Source organism: Mytilus galloprovincialis, chromosome 4 (assembly GCF_965363235.1).
Source record: "Mytilus galloprovincialis chromosome 4, xbMytGall1.hap1.1, whole genome shotgun sequence".
In the NCBI taxonomy this organism is placed as follows: domain Eukaryota; kingdom Metazoa; phylum Mollusca; class Bivalvia; order Mytilida; family Mytilidae; genus Mytilus; species Mytilus galloprovincialis.
The window spans coordinates 76,376,216-76,397,219 of record NC_134841.1 but is presented as its reverse complement, the minus strand read 5'-3'; the positions used below and the strand labels follow the sequence as shown (position 1 = coordinate 76,397,219).

At 31.5% G+C, this 21,004-nt stretch overlaps 1 protein-coding gene across 1 annotated transcript in view; it reads right to left on the bottom strand.

The window, feature by feature from the left end:
• Positions 1–8,222: 8,222 nt before the first annotated feature.
• LOC143072980 (uncharacterized) overlaps positions 8,223–21,004 on the bottom strand; it is a 56,268-nt gene continuing 43,486 nt past the window's right edge. Inside the window, exons 9-10 of the mRNA XM_076248179.1 lie at positions 17,114–17,250; positions 8,223–9,886 (exon numbers count right to left, since the gene is read on the bottom strand). Of these exons, the coding sequence (XP_076104294.1) occupies positions 9,816–9,886; positions 17,114–17,250 (208 nt within the window). The 3' untranslated portion in view covers positions 8,223–9,815. The remainder of the gene's footprint in view (positions 9,887–17,113; positions 17,251–21,004) is intronic.

Here is a 21,004-nt window from a genome sequence, read left to right as displayed (position 1 = left end):
TTCAATTGATTGTAGCGATCTTTGAATGTTATTAGAAATAGAGTCAAGTTCTGATTCATTACTAGTAATTAATTAAAGTATGGTTGGTAAGACATTTTTGGAATATTTGTCTGTTTTGACTCCATTGACCGGGATTCTAGATGATGTATTATAGCTGTTTACTGTATACTTGCGTTGATTTCCAGTTGAACCATCTTTCTTTTTGTTGTATATCCTTATTAATCTTGTCTCAACAATGCTGTGGATTTTACTTTTGTCTATTGCTTCTGCGTAACTTTGTAGTAGAGGACGGTACCGTGGACTGTGAAATATTTGGTGAACCACCCAGTGCCATCCTATTTGTTTTTCTTTATGAATCGATTTTCATTGAGAATAGTGTATCGTGGAATGCCCAAGACTGGCAAAAATAAATGATGAATTGTTGTTTTGATGACTAGTTAATAGGTTGTTGAAAGGAGTTTAGCATTAAAAGCCCACACCTACTCCGAAGATATTATTCTTTGAGAGATTTCAGTACCAACATTAACTCTAGTCACAAATGTCAACATCAAAACTTTAAAGATTTTTATAGACTGAAACTGCCAAATTTATATGGAATCAAGCAATATACTCCAAAACTACTACAAAAGCAAGGCACTACCAATTATATACCCAAAGAAGTTATAGTACCGTTGAAAAATAAATCCAGTGGAGTGATAGGGATATACCTCAGTAAGTGGTATTCAATGTATCAAACGATGGTGGAGTGATAGGGATATACCTCAGTAAGTGGTATTCAATGTATCAAACGATGGTGGGGTGATAGGGATATACCTCAGTATTCAATGTATCAAACGAATTATCAAAAGAGCAACAAGACACTTCGGTAAAATTTGAATCTACATCTGGTTTAGTACCTGCGATTTAACCATCAAAACGAGAGATCACAAAGGTAATATACGGTCAATATTAAATCCATAACTTTCTATATTTAGCTTAACCAGATGCTCTATAGAGCGCAGCTTTATACGACCGCAGAGGTTGAACCCTGAACAGTTTGGGCAAGTATGGACACAACATTCAAGCTGGATTCAGCTCTAAATTTGGATTGTGATTAAATAGTTGACACAGCATAGGTTTCTGACACAGAATGAATGTGGTCTAATGAACTTAAATTTTTTTGTTTGCCTTTGAGCAATTCACTATGCTGTTGAATATTAATCCTCTCAAAAAAATGTTTGAAGAAATTTTCTTTTTATTTATGAAATCTGAAATGAGAAAAATTTAACCCAAACCACACCCACCCACCCCCCCCCCGCCCACCCCGCCATTTTTTTTTAAATCTCTCTTTCCCTTTTTCCAAAACTGATCTCAATTCAAATTTCTAATGGAGTTTGCAACAATAACTACTCATTTAAATACATCATAAAATATTAAAATGTAAAATAAAGTGCTTGTTATCACTGAATGGTAAAGATTGTTTTAATTTATCAGTTGATAGTAAAAGTGAATATACATTGTATATTGTATAAAACAATGATTTAAGTTAATTCAACTACTATTCTGGACAAAGTAAGATAACTCCAATTGAAAATTTCTTCCTATTGCACAATATTGTGCAATTAGATATTTCTTGCTATTGCACAATTCTGTGCAATTGAAGATTTCTTGCTATTGCGCAATACTGTGCAATTGAAAATTTCTTGCTATTGCACAATACTGTGCAATTGAAGATTTCTTGCTATTGCTGAAAACTGTGCAATTGAAAATTTCTTGCTATTACACAATACTTAGTATAATAATTTTGGATCCTGATTTGAACCAACTTAAAAACTGGGCCCATAATCAAAAAAGTACATGTTTGGATTCAGCGTATCAAAAAAGCCCAAGAATTCAATTTTTGTTAAAATCAAACTTAGTTTAATTTTGGACCATTTGGACTTTAATGTAGACCAATTTGAAAACGGGACCAAAAATTAAGAATCTACATACACAGTTAGATTTGGCATATCAAAGAACCCCAATTATTCAATTTTTGATGAAATCAAACAAAGTTTAATTTTGGACCCCGATTTGGACCAACTTAAAAATTGGGCCAATAATCAAAAATCTAAGTACATTTTTAGATTCAGCATATCAAAGAACCTCAAGTATTCAATTTTTGTTAAAATCAAACTAAGTTTAATTTTGGACCCTTTGGACCTAATGTAGACCAATTTGAAACGGGACCAAAAATTAAGAATCTACATACACAGTTAGATTCGGCATATCAAAGAACCCCAATTATTCAATTTTTGATGAAGTCAAACAAAGTTCAATTTTGGACCCTTTGGGACCCTTATTCCTGAACTGTTGAGACCAAACCTCCCAAAATCAAACCCAACCTTCCTTTTATGGTCATAAGCCTTGTGTTTAAATTTCATAGATTTCTATTTACTTATACTGAAGTTATGGTGCAAAAACCAAGAATAATTCTTATTTGGGCCCCTTTTTGGCCCCTAATTCCTAAACTGTTGGGACCAAAACTCCCAAAATCAATCCCAACCTTCCTTTTGTGGTCATAAACCTTGTGTTAAAATTTCATAGATTTCTATTCACTTTTACTAAAGTTAGTGTGCGAAAACTAAAAGTATTTGGACGACTATGACAATTACGACGACGCCAACATCATACCAATATACGACCAAAAATTTTTTTAATTTTTGCGGTCATATAAAAATTAAGAATCTGAATACACAGTTAGATTTGGCATATCAAAGAACCCCAATAATTAATTTTTTGATAAAATCAAACAAAGTTAAATTTTGGACCCTTTTGGCCCCTAATACGTTGGGACCAAAACACCCAAAATCAATCCAAACCTTACTTTTGTGGTCATAAACCTTGTGTTAAAATTTCATAGATTTCTAGAACTAATACTAAATTTATTGTGCAAAAACCAAGAAAAATGCTTATTTGGTACCTGTTTTTTGCCCCTATTTCCTGAACTGTTTGGACCAAAACTTCCAAAATCAAACCCAACCTTCCTTTTGTGGTCATAGACCTTATGTTAAAATTTCATAGATTTCTGTTTACTTATACTAAAGTTATTGTGCGAAAACCAAGAAAAATGCTTATTTGGGCCCTTTTTGGCCCCTTATTCCTAAACTGTTGGGACCAAAACATCCAAAATCAATCCCAACCTTCCTTTTATGGTCATAAACCTTGTGGTTAAATTTCATAGATTTCTATTTACTTTTACTAAAGTGAGAGGGCGAAAACCAAATGTCTTTGGACGACGACGACGCCAACGCCAAGGTAATACCAATATACGACCAAAAAATTTTCAATGGTTGGTTTCATTCATCAACTATATCAAACTTCATCAGGAATGCTCAAACCCAGAAATTATAAATACTTGAAACACTAAGAGCTATTTAGTGTAGATTATAGTTTGTCTTTTGATGTATTTTATCTAATGTAGAATAGTAAACCCTTTGTATGCAAACTCAGTATGTGTAATGAATATGAAGGTATAACTAATGTGTAAAAAAAAAAAATTAAATAAAAAATATTTTATAATAGAGTCCACTGTTTATCCCTGGACGATGGATTATTGTAAACACAGGGCCCCTTGGGTATACTTCCCTGGGTTATACAAGGTAAATTGTATCCAGGTGATTTTCAATAAATGTATTTCAAGTCTTAAAAAAAAGAAGAAAAAAAAAAAGTTATTTGACCAAAGGACACAAATATACAAATCCATCAAGGATCAGATTTAAAAACAGTCGACATTTCCTTGGTAAAAACTTTTGTTTATCAACTAAATGTACCATAACGAATATAAACAAGAATGTGTCCAAAGTACACGGATGCCCCACTCGCACTATCATTTTCCATGTTCAATGGACTGTGAAATTGGGTAAACAAAAATGTGTCCAAAGTACACGGATGCCCCACTCGCACTATCCTTTTCCATGTTCCATGGACCGTGAAATTGGGTAAAAATCTAATTTGGTATAAAAATTAGAAAGATTATACTATAGGGAACATATGTACTAAGTTTCAAGTTGATTGGACTTCAATTTTATCAAAAACTACCTTGACCAAAAACTTTAACCTGAAACTCCCACTTTCATTTTCTATGTTTAGTGGACCGTGAAATTGGGGTCAAAAGTCTAATTTGGCTTCAAAATTTAAAAAAAAGATTATATCATAAGCAACAAGTTTACTAAGTTTCAAGTTGATTGGACTTCAGCTTCATCAAAAACTACCTTGACCAAAAACTTTAACCTGAAACTCCCACTTTCATTTTCTATGTTCAGTGGAACGTGAAATTGGGGTCAAAAGTCTAATTTGGCTTTAAAATTAGTAAGATCATATCATAAGCAACAAGTGTAGTAAGTTTCAAGTTGATTGGACTTCAGCTTTATCAAAAACTACCTCGACCAAAAACTTTAACCTGAACGGACGGACGGACGCACAGACGAACGGAGCCACAGACCAGAAAACAAAATGCCCCTCTACTATCGTAGGTGGGGCATAAAAATCTAATTTGGCATTAAAATTAGAAAGATCATAACATATGGAACATGTGTACAAAGTTTCAAGTTGATTGGACTTGAACTTCATCAAAAACTACCTTGAACAAAAACTTTAACCTAAAACTCACATCTTCATTTTCTATGTTCAGTTGACCGTGAAATGGGGGTCAAAAGTCTTATTTGTCTTAAAAATTAGAAAGAGCATATCATAAGGAACATGTGTACTAAGTTTCAAGTTTATTTGACTTCAGCCCATCAAAAACTACCTTGACCAAAAACTTTAACCTGAAACTCGCACTTTCGTTTTCTATGTTCAGTGGACCATAAAATTAGGGTCAAAAGTCTAATTTGGCTTAAAAATCAGAAAGATCATATCATAAGGAACATGTGTACTAAGTTTCAAGTTGATTGGACTTCAGCTGCATCAAAAATTACCTTGACCAAAAACTTTAACCTGAAGCAGGACAAACAGACGAAGGGACGAACAGACAAACGAACGAACAGATGAACAAACAAACAGACGAACGAACGAACAGACGGATGGACGCACACACCAGAAAACATAATGCTCCTCTACTATTGTAGGTGGGGCATAAAAATGAAGAAGTACATTTTCACAATTTCTTTATTAAGAGGATAAATGCTACATTGTACAACAACGCACGATAAACATTGAATATAAAACTATGTTGCATAGTTACAACTACAAAGGAATCACAAAATCACCAAAACCTGAGGTAAAAATCATTGCTAGAAATTGTACCAATAAAGTATCCATTTAAACCCTGGAATAAATGTTATCAATTAAATTACCTGAAATGCAATAACCATATTTCCTTCATTATTGAATGGCTGTAAAATTGCCTTCAGGAACAAGTTATAAGGTTGAAAAACCTTCTTTGCATTTTTCTTTTCAACATTTGATCTCCCTTATGCAGTGGAACCTTACAACTCTTAAAAAAAAAAATCTTTTTATTTTGTATGCAGAAAAATTAAGGTCAAATTCTTCAAGATCATCTGAAGTTATCTAATGAACAATAAACAAGCAAAACCACTCAGGCAAATTATGTCACTTTACAACTGAAGTATTGCACTACAATGGCATAATGGCAATAAGGCAGTTATTAAGGCAAGATAAATCAATCTATTGCAGAAAAATTTAAATAACAATCACCATGGGAATATATAGACAATTAACATTTATAAGCCTGGATTTTAAAAATTGTTATTTAATAGTAAGTAAAAAGTTTTATGTTGACATTGTACTAGAAGGTCCATTTTTTTAGGTGGAATTTAATTATATATAATGAATAGAATTTTTTCATTAATATATAAAATCTGTCAAATTTCTTCACTAATTATGACTAGTTAATATATACTTTTCAAAAACACTAAATGTAAACAAATGTAAATTTATTCAAGTTTGCTGTCAAGATCATTTAAATACTGAAATAAGAAAAACAAAATATTTGTAATGCAAAATGGGTCAAAATATGTAAAAATAAATTGACATTCCATAAAACTAATGCCCAATGTTAAATGCCCCGATCACCAGCAACTTTCACCTATATTAAAGAATTGTCATACAAAGTCAGCCACGGAGGAATGGCAATTATATTAGTATATAGAGTATGGAGACCACTGTTCTTAATAATCAGTAAAGTTTTGAAAACAAGGTAAATACACATCAAGTTAGTGATAGAAGGGTTGTATAAAAACAATCTATATAATGAAAAACCTATTTAAAGCATGCAAAATGGTTTTATGCTTCAATTATACAGGGAACATGTTGCAAAAATAACCAATAAATTGTCAGCCAAAGTATAATTTAACATATAAGTGAAGCACCAGGCAAAAGTGTAAAATCAGCATTAAACAGTCAAATACTAAAACAAGTGTCTCCATAATAATTTATACTATGTTTACAACCAATAGACACAACATTTATTATACTATATCTAAAAACAACTTTTCACTAATAAACCACTACCAGATCTACAGCGAAGCACTTATATAAAATAACCATATTTGAAGGACTATGTGTCTTGACTTAGGCACCATGTCTACTGGAGGCACCATGCCTACTGGTAATAAAATAAAACGGTAACTTTTTTTCACTGCTTTTCAGTGTTACTTTCCTAGAGATTAGCTAGAATTGAAATAAAAATATAGTTATAACTTATAAATGCCACCAAAAAAATGGCTTTTAATTTTATAACAATATTAATTGCACTTTTGATAGTGCAGATCTAAAATGATTTTTAAATATCTGAGTTTAATGCCTTTAGTATTAGTTTCCATTCTAAACACTTGAAGCAATTGAAGATGTACAGTAAACATGTATCAGAGGAAGTCAAGACAACACTTAACAGAGGTAATGTTTCCATTTCAGTAAATTACAAAATTAAATAAACAATTTCCAGAAAAGAACTATAAATTGCACTTAAGGGCATACGATACAGTTTTGAACCTGTATTTACAAGTTGATGAAAATTTGCATATATATTGCATTTTACCTGATTAAATCAAATATGTAATAAAAAATATACCTTCATGTGCTACTTTTTGAGTAAAATAAGGTTGAAATTTTGTATATTTGCTTAAAATTCAGATTTGTGTCCGTATTTCCTTTTTCAAAAGAAAGACATAACTTTTTTGTTTTAAAAGATAAACACAAAATGGTTTTTGTTAAATAATAGGTAATTTCTGTATTTTATAAGTATCATTAAAAATTATGCAATTTTTTTTCAGAAATAACTCTATATTTATCAAATGTTCATGAATAGAGGAAAAAACGTCATTTTTTGCTGCATGTTTATCAAAATTAAAAAAATTGCGCTCTTTACAGTTTTATAAAATTTGGGTCACATAATCTCCTTGCAAAATGAAACAAATTGCTGTTTTAAAAAATAGGGGTCCATGCACTCGTTTTCAAATTAAATCAGTTTGAATGATAAAAATCAGTCGAAAAATGCATCTTTTCTCGATATGTCAGAGTTTGAGGTCGCGAAAATAACATTTTACATGTTAGCAACATCATTACCTTCCCTGTAACTGTATCGTATTCCCCTAAGTGTAAACAATCGTTAAAATTTCAACTTTATTGATAAAAAACAATTTGTAGTGGGGTGCTCATTTTCGCCACATCTTTCCATGTTTTCTACAGTTTATGTTCAGGTCTAAATGTTTTTGAAGTATACTGATATTTCTATATGAAGATAACTTCAAATGCAAAATATACTTAAGCTTGAAAACCGGTTTGTTTTAAGAAAATCATCTGAAAAGTTAGATTAAAGGGTGTTTGAAATTTCCGGATGTTTTGTCAATGGGGGACACATATTCGCCGTTTTTACACATTTATTTAAAACCAAATAACCGCAGCTTTTAACAATTTTTATCAAATCAATTGCATTATAGATGAATAGCAGACTTTTCAAAGGTATGAAGAATTCAAAATTAGGACGCATTCAGTCAAATATTTACTTAGAAATACTTCTTTGAAATCGTGTTTTTTATTCAGGAAATTGTCCGAAAATCGTTGTCCGTTTTTCGGTCATTTTCGGTAGGAGCCGCAATTTTGTCTCAGTTTAAAAAATATTATATTTGTTATAAAAATATTATTTACGGGTACATTTCTTCCATTTCAGCCATCCTTTGAAGTTTTTACACCTCAAAATCCTTAAACGGCGAAATTGTGTCCCCGGCGAAAATGAGCACCCCACTCTATACAGGTGAAAAAAGGAAAATGTGTTGTATATTTCAATAAGGCAGAAAACAAACAAAAAATAGGCACACTATTCTGCAAAAATCCATAGTCCTCCAATTAATGGTTTAATAAAAAGGTGTAGGACTCCATAAAGAGACCAATAGCACAAAACAATACAAGTACATGTATATACAAATCTGTCCCTGACAGATCAAGATTTAAAAGTATACAAAAAAAATCTTTCATACTCGCCTCATTTACAACCTTAAAGGCACCTTAAAAAATATGTTTGTTTCCCATTCTTAGCAGTTCTACTGGGTTTTTTTTTATTTTTAAAAAGGTAATGCCCAAATTTCAAAACATATGTTTCAGTCTCAACACTTTTGGATAGTCAGGTACAGGAAACAAATATATTTTTTTCATTTTCATTGTTTCAAAAATTTAATGCTTTTTGAGTAATATTTTCAAAAGCATAGACCAAAACTTGTCAGTTCAGACAATATCCTTATTCAGACTAAATCTATGATACACAAAAAACTGTGCCAGATTTTTTTTATTTCCAAAAGGAAAAAGTGCCTCATCTTTGTTTCATTTTAAAAAATTCTGAATATAAAATTACACAAAATAAAACATAAAATCAAAAATGCCAGAAAAAGACTAGTTGGTGTAAAATGCATTTATATTTTGATTATTTCAAGAAAAATTTTTATGATCTTCCTAGTCATAACTTATGCATCCATTAACTTATATTTAGTTTTTCTTAGTTGCATCAACTAATAAATATAAAATAAAAATCATATTCTTGTAATCTTAACAGTCATAACTTAAGTATACAATATCCAAAATGTTTTGTTGTAAATTAATAAAATAATGAACAATAACAAACAAACTTCTATAAACAACTAAAAATTATCAAAAAACATTCCTTTGCATTGAGATATATTCAACTGATTAAACAGATCTGTGAGTATTTCCAGAAGTACCACAAAAACCAATTTATCAAGTAAAAAATTCAAATTCCTTCTTATTTTAATTTGTTAAGAGCTTTATTTGAAGGAAAACTTCTCAGGTCTCGATAACAAAGTTACTCATGGAGAACTAACTGAATCTAAGGTCTTTACACAACATTAATTTTCACAATAATCAAGTATCAATCAAAAGTTAACAGAAGTTACCATATGGGGAAAAAATGGTCAATGGTCAATAGTCTCCAGCAAATAGCATTTTTTTTAATTTTAGTGGAAAATGTAAATAAACAGATATATAAAGATACATATCCATAAAAAAAGCCACCCATCCAAAAAAAAAAAGTTGCTGGCCAAAAATCTTATTCACATACCAATTAAAATTGCCATATTTGAAACTTATCTATGGCAATGTATGGATTGACAACTGCATTATTCATTCTTAATTCTCCATTTTAATTCCTCCAATATATTATCTGTATGTATATATGTAACACCATCTGAAATTCGAAGCATTTGTTGTAATAAATCTTTCATTGAGATTGTTTCTTTCATTGGTAAATAATCCATTTAACTATTCAACTGATGGTAACTCTGTAACATTCAGCTTCTTGTTGTTAATGGTGCACACAGAATGGTTTTCTAGTACATGAAGAAAGCTGCCAACAGGAAGGCTAAGAATACTGATGTCTGTGCTGCTAGTCTTACACCACCTATAAAATACAAATGAAATGGGTTAAAAACTGTGCTGCTAGTCTTACATTCCCTATAAGATACAATTAAAACGAGTTCAAAACTCGAATGAACAATGCTAGTCTTACAGCACCTATAAGATACATTTAAAATGGGTTCAAAACGCAAATGAACAATGCTAGTCTTACACCACCTATAAGATACATTTAAAATGGGTTCAAAACTCAAATGAACAATGCTAGTCTTACACCACCTATAACATACATTTAAAACGGGTTCAAAACTCAAATGAACAATGCTAGTCTTACACCACCTATAAGATACATTTAAAATGGGTTCAAAACTCAAATGAACAATGCTAGTCTTACACCACCTATAAAATACATTTAAAACGGGTTCAAAACTCAAATGAACAATGCTAGTCTTACACCACCTATAAAATACATTTAAAACGGGTTCAAAACTCAAATGAACAATGCTAGTCTTACACCACCTATAAGATACAATTAAAACGGGTTCAAAACTCAAATGAACAATGCTAGTCTTACACCACCTATCAAATACATTTAAAATGGGTTCAAAACTCAAATGAACAATGCTAGTCTTACACCCCCTATAAAATACATTTAAAATGGGTTCAAAACTCAAATGAACAATGCTAGTCTTACACCACCTATAAAATACAATTAAAATGGGTTAAAAACTCAAATGAACAATGCTAGTCTTACACCACCTATAAAATACATTTAAAACGGGTTCAAAACTCAAATGAACAATGCTAGTCTTACACCACCTATAAAATACAATTAAAATGGGTTCAAAACTCAAATGAACAATGCTAGTCTTACACCACCTATAAAATACATTTAAAATGGGTTCAAAACTCAAATGAACAATGCTAGTCTTACACCACCTATAAAATACATTTAAAATGGGTTCAAAACTCAAATGAACAATGCTAGTCTTACACCACCTATAAAATACAATCAAAATGGGTTCAAAACTCAAATGAACAATGCTAGTCTTACACCACCTATAAAAAACAATTAAAATGGGTTAAAAACTCAAATGAACAATGCTAGTCTTACACCACCTATAAAATACATTTAAAACGGGTTCAAAACTCAAATGAACAATGCTAGTCTTACACCACCTATAAAATACAATGAAAATGGGTTAAAAACTCAAATGAACAATGCTAGTCTTACACCACCTATAAAATACAATTAAAATGGGTTAAAAACTCAAATGAACAATGCTAGTCTTACACCCCCTATAAGATACATTTAAAACGGGTTCAAAACTCAAATGAACAATGCTAGTCTTACACCACCTATAAGATACATTTAAAATGGGTTCAAAACTCAAATGAACAATGCTAGTCTTACACCACCTATAAAATACATTTAAAACGGGTTCAAAACTCAAATGAACAATGCTAGTCTTACACCACCTATAAAATACAATCAAAATGGGTTAAAAACTCAAATGAACAATGCTAGTCTTACACCACCTATAAAATACAATTAAAATGGGTTAAAAACTCAAATGAACAATGCTAGTCTTACACCACCTATAAAATATATTTAAAACGGGTTCAAAACTCAAATGAACAATGCTAGTCTTACACCACCTATAAAATACAATTAAAATGGGTTCAAAACTCAAATGAACAATGCTAGTCTTACACCACCTATAAAATACATTTAAAATGGGTTCAAAACTCAAATGAACAATGCTAGTCTTACACCACCTATAAAATACAATTAAAATGGGTTCAAAACTCAAATGAACAATGCTAGTCTTACACCACCTATAAAATACATTTAAAATGGGTTAAAAACTCAAATGAACAATGCTAGTCTTACACCACCTATAAAATACATTTAAAATGGGTTCAAAACTCAAATGAACAATGCTAGTCTTACACCACCTATAAAATACATTTAAAATGGGTTCAAAACTCAAATGAACAATGCTAGTCTTACACCCCCTATAAAATACATTTAAAATGGGTTCAAAACTCAAATGAACAATGCTAGTCTTACACCACCTATAAAATACAATTAAAATGGGTTCAAAACTCAAATGAACAATGCTAGTCTTACACCACCTATAAAATACAATCAAAATGGGTTAAAAACTCAAATGAACAATGCTAGTCTTACACCACCTATAAAATACAATGAAAATGGGTTAAAAACTCAAATGAACAATGCTAGTCTTGCACCACCTATAAAATACATTTAAAACGGGTTCAAAACTCAAATGAACAATGCTAGTCTTACACCACTTATAAAATACATTTAAAACGGGTTCAAAACTCAAATGAACAATGCTAGTCTTACACCACCTATAAGATACATTTAAAAACTCAAATGAACAATGCTAGTCTTACACCACCTATAAAATACATTTAAAACGGGTTCAAAACTCAAATGAACAATGCTAGTCTTACACCACCTATAAAATACATTTAAAACGGGTTCAAAACTCAAATGAACAATGCTAGTCTTACACCACCTATAAGATACATTTAAAATGGGTTCAAAACTCAAATGAACAATGCTAGTCTTACACCACCTATAAAATACATTTAAAACGGGTTCAAAACTCAAATGAACAATGCTAGTCTTACACCACCTATAAAATACATTTAAAACGGGTTCAAAACTCAAATGAACAATGCTAGTCTTACACCACCTATAAGATACATTTAAAACGGGTTCAAAACTCAAATGAACAATGCTAGTCTTACACCACCTATAAGATACAATTAAAACGGGTTCAAAACTCAAATGAACAATGCTAGTCTTACACCACCTATAAAATACATTTAAAATGGGTTCAAAACTCAAATGAACAATGCTAGTCTTACACCACCTATAAAATACATTTAAAATGGGTTCAAAACTCAAATGAACAATGCTAGTCTTACACCAGCTATAAAATACATTTAAAATGGGTTCAAAACTCAAATGAACAATGCTAGTCTTACACCACCTATAAAATACATTTAAAACGGGTTCAAAACTCAAATGAACAATGCTAGTCTTACACCACCTATAAAATACAATTAAAATGGGTTAAAAACTCAAATGAACAATGCTAGTCTTACACCACCTATAAAATACATTTAAAATGGGTTCAAAACTCAAATGAACAATGCTAGTCTTACACCCCCTATAAAATACATTTAAAATGGGTTCAAAACTCAAATGAACAATGCTAGTCTTACACCCCCTATAAAATACATTTAAAATGGGTTCAAAACTCAAATGAACAATGCTAGTCTTACACCACCTATAAAATACATTTAAAATGGGTTCAAAACTCAAATGAACAATGCTAGTCTTACACCACCTATAAAATACATTTAAAATGGGTTCAAAACTCAAATGAACAACGCTAGTCTTACACCACCTATAAAATACATTTAAAATGGGTTCAAAACTCAAATGAACAACGCTAGTCTTACACCACCTATAAAATACATTTAAAATGGGTTCAAAACTCAAATGAACAATGCTAGTCTTACACCACCTATAAAATACATTTAAAATGGGTTCAAAACTCAAATGAACAATGCTAGTCTTACACCACCTATAAAATACATTTAAAATGGGTTCAAAACTCAAATGAACAATGCTAGTCTTACACCCCCTATAAAATACATTTAAAATGGGTTCAAAACTCAAATGAACAATGTTAGTCTTACACCACCTATAAAATACATTTAAAATGGGTTCAAAACTCAAATGAACAATGCTAGTCTTACACCACCTATAAAATACAATTAAAATGGGTTCAAAACTCAAATGAACAATGTTAGTCTTACACCACCTATAAAATACATTTAAAATGGGTTCAAAACTCAAATGAACAATGCTAGTCTTACACCACCTATAAAATACATTTAAAATGGGTTCAAAACTCAAATGAACAATGCTAGTCTTACACCACCTATAAAATACATTTAAAATGGGTTCAAAACTCAAATGAACAATGCTAGTCTTACACCACCTATAAAATACATTTAAAATGGGTTCAAAACTCAAATGAACAATGTTAGTCTTACACCACCTATAAAATACATTTAAAATGGGTTCAAAACTCAAATGAACAATGCTAGTCTTACACCCCCTATAAAAAACAATTTAAAATGGGTTCAAAACTCAAATGAACAATGCTAGTCTTACACCCCCTATAAAATACATTTAAAATGGGTTCAAAACTCAAATGAACAATGCTAGTCTTACACCACCTATAAAATACATTTAAAATGGGTTCAAAACTCAAATGAACAATGTTAGTCTTACACCACCTATAAAATACATTTAAAATGGGTTCAAAACTCAAATGAACAATGCTAGTCTTACACCACCTATAAAATACATTTAAAATGGGTTCAAAACTCAAATGAACAATGCTAGTCTTACACCACCTATAAAATACATTTAAAATGGGTTCAAAACTCAAATGAACAATGCTAGTCTTACACCACCTATAAAATACATTTAAAATGGGTTCAAAACTCAAATGAACAATGCTAGTCTTACACCACCTATAAAATACAATTAAAATGGGTTCAAAACTCAAATGAACAATGCTAGTCTTACACCACCTATAAAATACATTTAAAATGGGTTCAAAACTCAAATGAACAATGCTAGTCTTACACCACCTATAAAATACAATTAAAATGGGTTCAAAACTCAAATGAACAATGTTAGTCTTACACCACCTATAAAATACATTTAAAATGGGTTCAAAACTCAAATGAACAATGCTAGTCTTACACCACCTATAAAATACATTTAAAATGGGTTCAAAACTCAAATGAACAATGCTAGTCTTACACCACCTATAAAATACATTTAAAATGGGTTCAAAACTCAAATGAACAATGCTAGTCTTACACCACCTATAAAATACATTTAAAATGGGTTAAAAACTCAAATGAACAATGTTAGTCTTACACCACCTATAAAATACATTTAAAATGGGTTCAAAACTCAAATGAACAATGCTAGTCTTACACCACCTATAAAATACAATTAAAATGGGTTCAAAACTCAAATGAACAATGCTAGTCTTACACCACCTATAAAATACATTTAAAATGGGTTCAAAACTCAAATGAACAATGCTAGTCTTACACCACCTATAAAATACATTTAAAATGGGTTCAAAACTCAAATGAACAATGCTAGTCTTACACCACCTATAAAATACAATCAAAATGGGTTAAAAACTCAAATGAACAATGCTAGTCTTACACCACCTTTAAAATACATTTAAAATGGGTTAAAAACTCAAATGAACAATGCTAGTCTTACACCACCTATAAAATACATTTAAAACGGGTTCAAAACTCAAATGAACAATGCTAGTCTTACACCATCTATAAAATACAATTAAAATGGGTTAAAAACTCAAATGAACAATGCTAGTCTTACACCACCTATAAAATACATTTAAAATGGGTTCAAAACTCAAATGAACAATGCTAGTCTTACACCCCTATAAAATACATTTAAAATGGGTTCAAAACTCAAATGAACAATGCTAGTCTTACACCCCCTATAAAATACATTTAAAATGGGTTCAAAACTCAAATGAACAATGCTAATGAACAATGCTAGTCTTACACCACCTATAAAATACAATTAAAATGGGTTAAAAACTCAAATGAACAATGCTAGTCTTACACCACCTATAAAATACAATCAAAATGGGTTCAAAACTCAAATGAACAATGCTAGTCTTACACCACCTATAAAATACAATTAAAATGGGTTCAAAACTCAAATGAACAATGCTAGTCTTACACCACCTATAAAATACATTTAAAATGGGTTAAAAACTCAAATGAACAATGCTAGTCTTACACCACCTATAACATACATTTAAAATGGGTTAAAAACTCAAATGAACAATGCTAGTCTTCCACCACCTATAACATACATTTAAAATGGGTTAAAAACTCAAATGAACAATGCTAGTCTTACACCACCTATAAAATACATTTAAAATGGGTTAAAAACTCAAATGAACAATGCTAGTCTTACACCACCTATAACATACATTTAAAATGGGTTAAAAACTCAAATGAACAAGCATCAATACTCATGGTTTATAATTAGAAAGGCTATATAAACTGTGAGTAGTTAATATGTTTAAGGAAACACATATGTGTTTGATGCTCTGAAGAAATTATGTCTACAGTTTTTCTACAAATTAATAAAACTAAGGAAAGTTTGAACTCTTCTATGTATTTCCTTAAAATTGCATGACCAATGAACTTTATTTGTTAAACATCTTTGCTCTAGTAAATGCAAGCCAATTTGGAAAGTTAAAATTGAACTTAGGAATATTTAATTGAACACATTGTTTTCCCCTTTTAATTAACAACAACCCTTAACTTCTTATTTCATGATCAGATAATGCAGTTTGAGGTGGCACATAACACTACAGGTGGTAACTCTGTACAAATCAGCTGAATGTTCTCAATGATCAGAATGGGAATTTGTCAAACTGCTATACATCCAATGACTTTTTTCTGATAAAGTGTGTGGTTAAAGTTTTAACAAGAATGTGTCCAAAGTACATGGATGCCCGACTCGCACTATCATTTTCCATGTTCAATGGACTGTGAAATTGGGTAAAAAATCTAATTTGGCATTAAAGTTAGAAAGATCATACCATAGGGAACATGTGTACTAAGTTTCAAGTTGATTGGACTTCAACTTCATCAAAAACTTTAATCTGAAACTTGCACTTTCATTTTCTATATTCAGTGGACCGTGAAATTGGGGTCAAAAGTGTAATTTGGCTATAAAATATGAAAGATCATATCATAAGGAACATGTGTACAAAGTTTCAAGTTCATTGAACTTCAACTTCATCTAAAACTACCTTGACCAAAAACTTTAACCTGAAACTCGCTCTTTCATTTTCTATGCTCAGTGGACCGTGAAATTGGGGTCAAAAGTGTAATTTGGCTATAAAATTAGAAAGATCATATCATAAGGAACATGTGTATTAAGTTTCAAGTTGATTGGTCTTCAACTTCATCAAAAACTACCTTGACCAAAAACTTTAACCTGAAGCGGGACATACGGAGGAACGAACGAACAGACGGACGAACGGATGCACAGACCAGAAAACATAATGCCCCTCTTCTATTGTAGGTGGGGCAAAAAAAGGGTATAACAATATTCATGATATATATATGATGTAATTACCACTTGTTGAACAGCCAAGGTTTCCGAGCATCATGTTCATGAATTTGTTTTGAACTTTTTCAACAAACGACACAGCCTCATCGTCACACTCAGCCTCAACCTGCTGAGCAGTACATTCAAACATCTGTGTTGTACGCCTAAAAGTATAATGTACCAACAAGTTTACAGATTAATTATGATGATACAATATATACAAAAGTATAACTAACAATACTCCAATATATTATGGAAGACTCCACTTAGTAGTCTTAAACTGAAAAAGTTGGATACCCCTGTCCAAAAACAATATTCTCAACAAAACTACTTTTTCAATATTAAAGTCATATGAAAAGAGTTACTGTTGAAAAATAATGTGTATCCAATTCTTGAACCAATGCATGTATATATCATAAACTTAGTCTTCTGTGACCGATTTTATCATATTTTATGCAAATATAACATATAATCGTCATTTTTTTTTCTCTTTGTCTGTTATGATGAGATACTATTGCAGCTCATTACTTGTCTTGTTTTGAAGCCAAAGTTTACCACGTTTACCGATTGCCACCTTATGGTAAACAATCAACAAAGAAGCATGGATATTGAGCACATGTTTAACATGTACGATCAGATAATAGTTTATTTCAGTGACAGATCCATGCATATTGCGATCACTAGATTTTTACGAGAAGGGTCACGCTAAGGTAACGGAAAATATGTCGGCAAATTACTTCCTAGAAGCAAGCAATTAAAAAAAAAGAAAACTTCTTCTAAATGTGGACAAATTAAAGAATTTTCTTCAGAAAAAAGTATATGTACATAAGATTAATAATAACCAGGTGCTCCGCAGGGCGCAGCTTAATAAGACCACAGAGGTCGAACCCTGAACAGTTGGGGCAAGTATGGACAGAACATTCAAGCTTGATACAGCTCTGAATTTGGATTGTGATCAAATTTTTGACATAATATGGGTTTCTTATACAAAATAAATGTCAAGATCTTACCAAACTATTGCACAATATTATGCAATTAAAGATTTTTTTTTCAAACTTTTCAAAAATTTGAAATTTGAGAAATTTGGGGGAAAAAAATTGAAAACTACTACCACCTCCCTTTTTTTGCAACAGTCTAGTCCAAAACCTGACATTCCTTTATACATAATTTACAAGTAGTGTAAGGGAGGCAAGTCCTAGCATACCCAACATTGTATGTTAAATGTTGTTGAATTACCAACCTTACACGGCTTTTAAATTGTCTTAATTGTCCATTGACCAGAAAACCTAGTTTTTCCCCTTTTTTTGCCCCTAATTCCAAAACATTTTGAGCCATATCCCCTCAAAGTCAATAATAACTATTCCTTCATGGTAGAGAAACTTGTGGTATAATTTCAGAGAGATTCATACACTTAAACACAAGTTATTGTTTGAAAACTACAAAAATGCTTCTTTTGGGCCCCCTTTTTGGCCCCTAATTCCTAAACTATTGGGACCATAACCCCCAAAATAAATCCTTACTATCCCTTAATAGTATGAAAACTTGTGGTATAATTGAAGAGAGATTCATACACTTAAACACAAGTTATTGTTTGAAAACTACAAAAACGCTTATTTTGGGCCCCCTATTTGGTCCCTTATTCCAAAACTGTTGGGACATAAACCCCAAAATCAATCCCAACCTACCTATATAATTTTGAACCTTCTGATTAAAATTTATAAAGATCCATTCACTAAAACTAAAGTTATTGTCCGGAAACTAAATGTGTCTTCAGACGACGCAGACTACATGATAGCATTATATGACTCAAAAAAAAATTTGTGGTCGTATAAAAACCATCCATATTGTTATAAAAAAAACATATGCATCATTTTTGGGGGATTTGAGGTTTCATATGACTTTAAACTTTTAAAAGGCAAAATATTCTTACTTTATGTGTACGTTTTTAACATAAATGAAGTTTTGCCGATAAAATTTTGTGGATCTAAATAAACTCATCTTAGATACCAGGACTAAATTTTGTATATATACGCCAGACATATATACGCATTTCATCTTAAAAAAACTCATCAGTGACGCTCGAATCCAAAAAAGTTAAAAAAGCCAAATAAAGTACGAAGTTGAGGAGCATTGAGGACCAAAAATTCCTAAAAGTTTTGCCAAATCCAGCTAAGTTAATCTATGCCTGAGGTAGAAAAGCCTTAATTTAGTATTTCAAAAATTCTAAATTTTGTAAACAGTTAATTTATAAATATAACCATATCAATGATAATTCATGTCAGCACAAAAAGTGCTGACTACTGGGCTGGTGATACCCTCGGGGAAATAAATCTCCACCAGCAGTGGCATCGACCCAGTGGTTGTAAATAAACTCATCATAGATACCAGGACTAAATTTTGTATATACGCCAGACACGCTTTTCGTCTTCAAAAGACTCATCAGTGTTGCTCGAATCCAAATAAGTTAAAAAGGCCAAATAAAGTACGAAGTTGAAGAGCATTGAGGACCAAAATTCCTAAAAGTTTTGCCAAATCCAGCTAAGTTAATCTACGCCTGAGGTAGAAAAGCCTTAGTATTTCAAAAATTCTAAATTTTGTCAACAGTTAATTTATAAATATAACCACATCAATGATAATTCATGTCAGCACAAAAAGTGCTGACTACTGGGCTGGCGATACCCTAAGGGAAATAAATCTCCACCAGCAGTGGCATCGACCCAGTGGTTGTAAATAAACTCATCATAGATACCAGGACTAAATTTTGTATTCACGCCAGACGCGCTTTTTGTCTTCAAAAGACTCATCAGTGACGCACGAATCCAAAAAAGTTAAAAAGGCCAAATAGAGTACGAAGTTGAAGAGCATTGATTTAGCTGTATTTCTCAAAAACATCAATATAATGGACTTGTATTCACAATCTATCTTTGCAAATATCGACCACAAAATTTTTTTTTTATCAAAACAGTAACTTGCTAAAAGGCAGAAATAACTTGCATTTCAATTTTCTCAACTTCCCAAGAAATGTGGTACTGCAAAATTATTTTCTGAAGTCTGAAGTTTCTTACCTTTCTCAACTTTTATCTCATTTAATCAGCCATTTTGAAAAATTGACTTACCACTGTCCCAGGTTAGGGGAGCGCTAACATGTTTAACCCCACCACATTATGTATGTATGTGCCTGTCCCAAGTCAGGAGCCTATAATTCAGTGGTTGTTGTTTGTTTGTGTTACATATATTGTTTTTCGTTCATTTTTGGTACATAAATTAGGTTGTTTGTTTTCTCGTTTGAATTGTTTTACATTGTAATTTCAGGGCCTTTTATAGTTGACTATGCGGTATGAGCTTTGCTCATTGTTGAAGGCTGAAGGATGACCTATAGTTGTTAATTTTTGTGTCATTTATGTCTCATGTGGAGTGTTATCTCATTGGCAATCAAACCACATCTTCTTTTTTTATATTAAACAGATATTTTGAAAAGAGAAGTAGTTGGCCAAAATAAGGTAGTTCTTGAAAGCCAAGAAAGAGATTTTCTTTAAGAGAAAACTTAATTTGTGTTACAGCTAGAAGTATATATATTTGCTTTCGCAAATTTTTTGTTCTTCCCTCGCCGGGATTCGAAACCCATGCTACTGAGATATTGTGACACCAAATCGCCTTCACTGTAGCCGTCCCGCTAGACCACACGACGTACTGGGCTTCACAATAATAAAGCTTTGGTGGCTGGGTGTTACCTTTCCTTGTCAGTTTTAATCTAGCGTCGTACGACAGTACATGATATATAAGGCATGGAGATGTTATTGTTACAGATCAGCTCAATTATCTATAGTAAAGGATCCTACAAATTAATGTAAGATACAGTCACAGAAAATAATTATATTTATAAGTACGTCTGAGTCAGTGACAACTCTACAACAGATT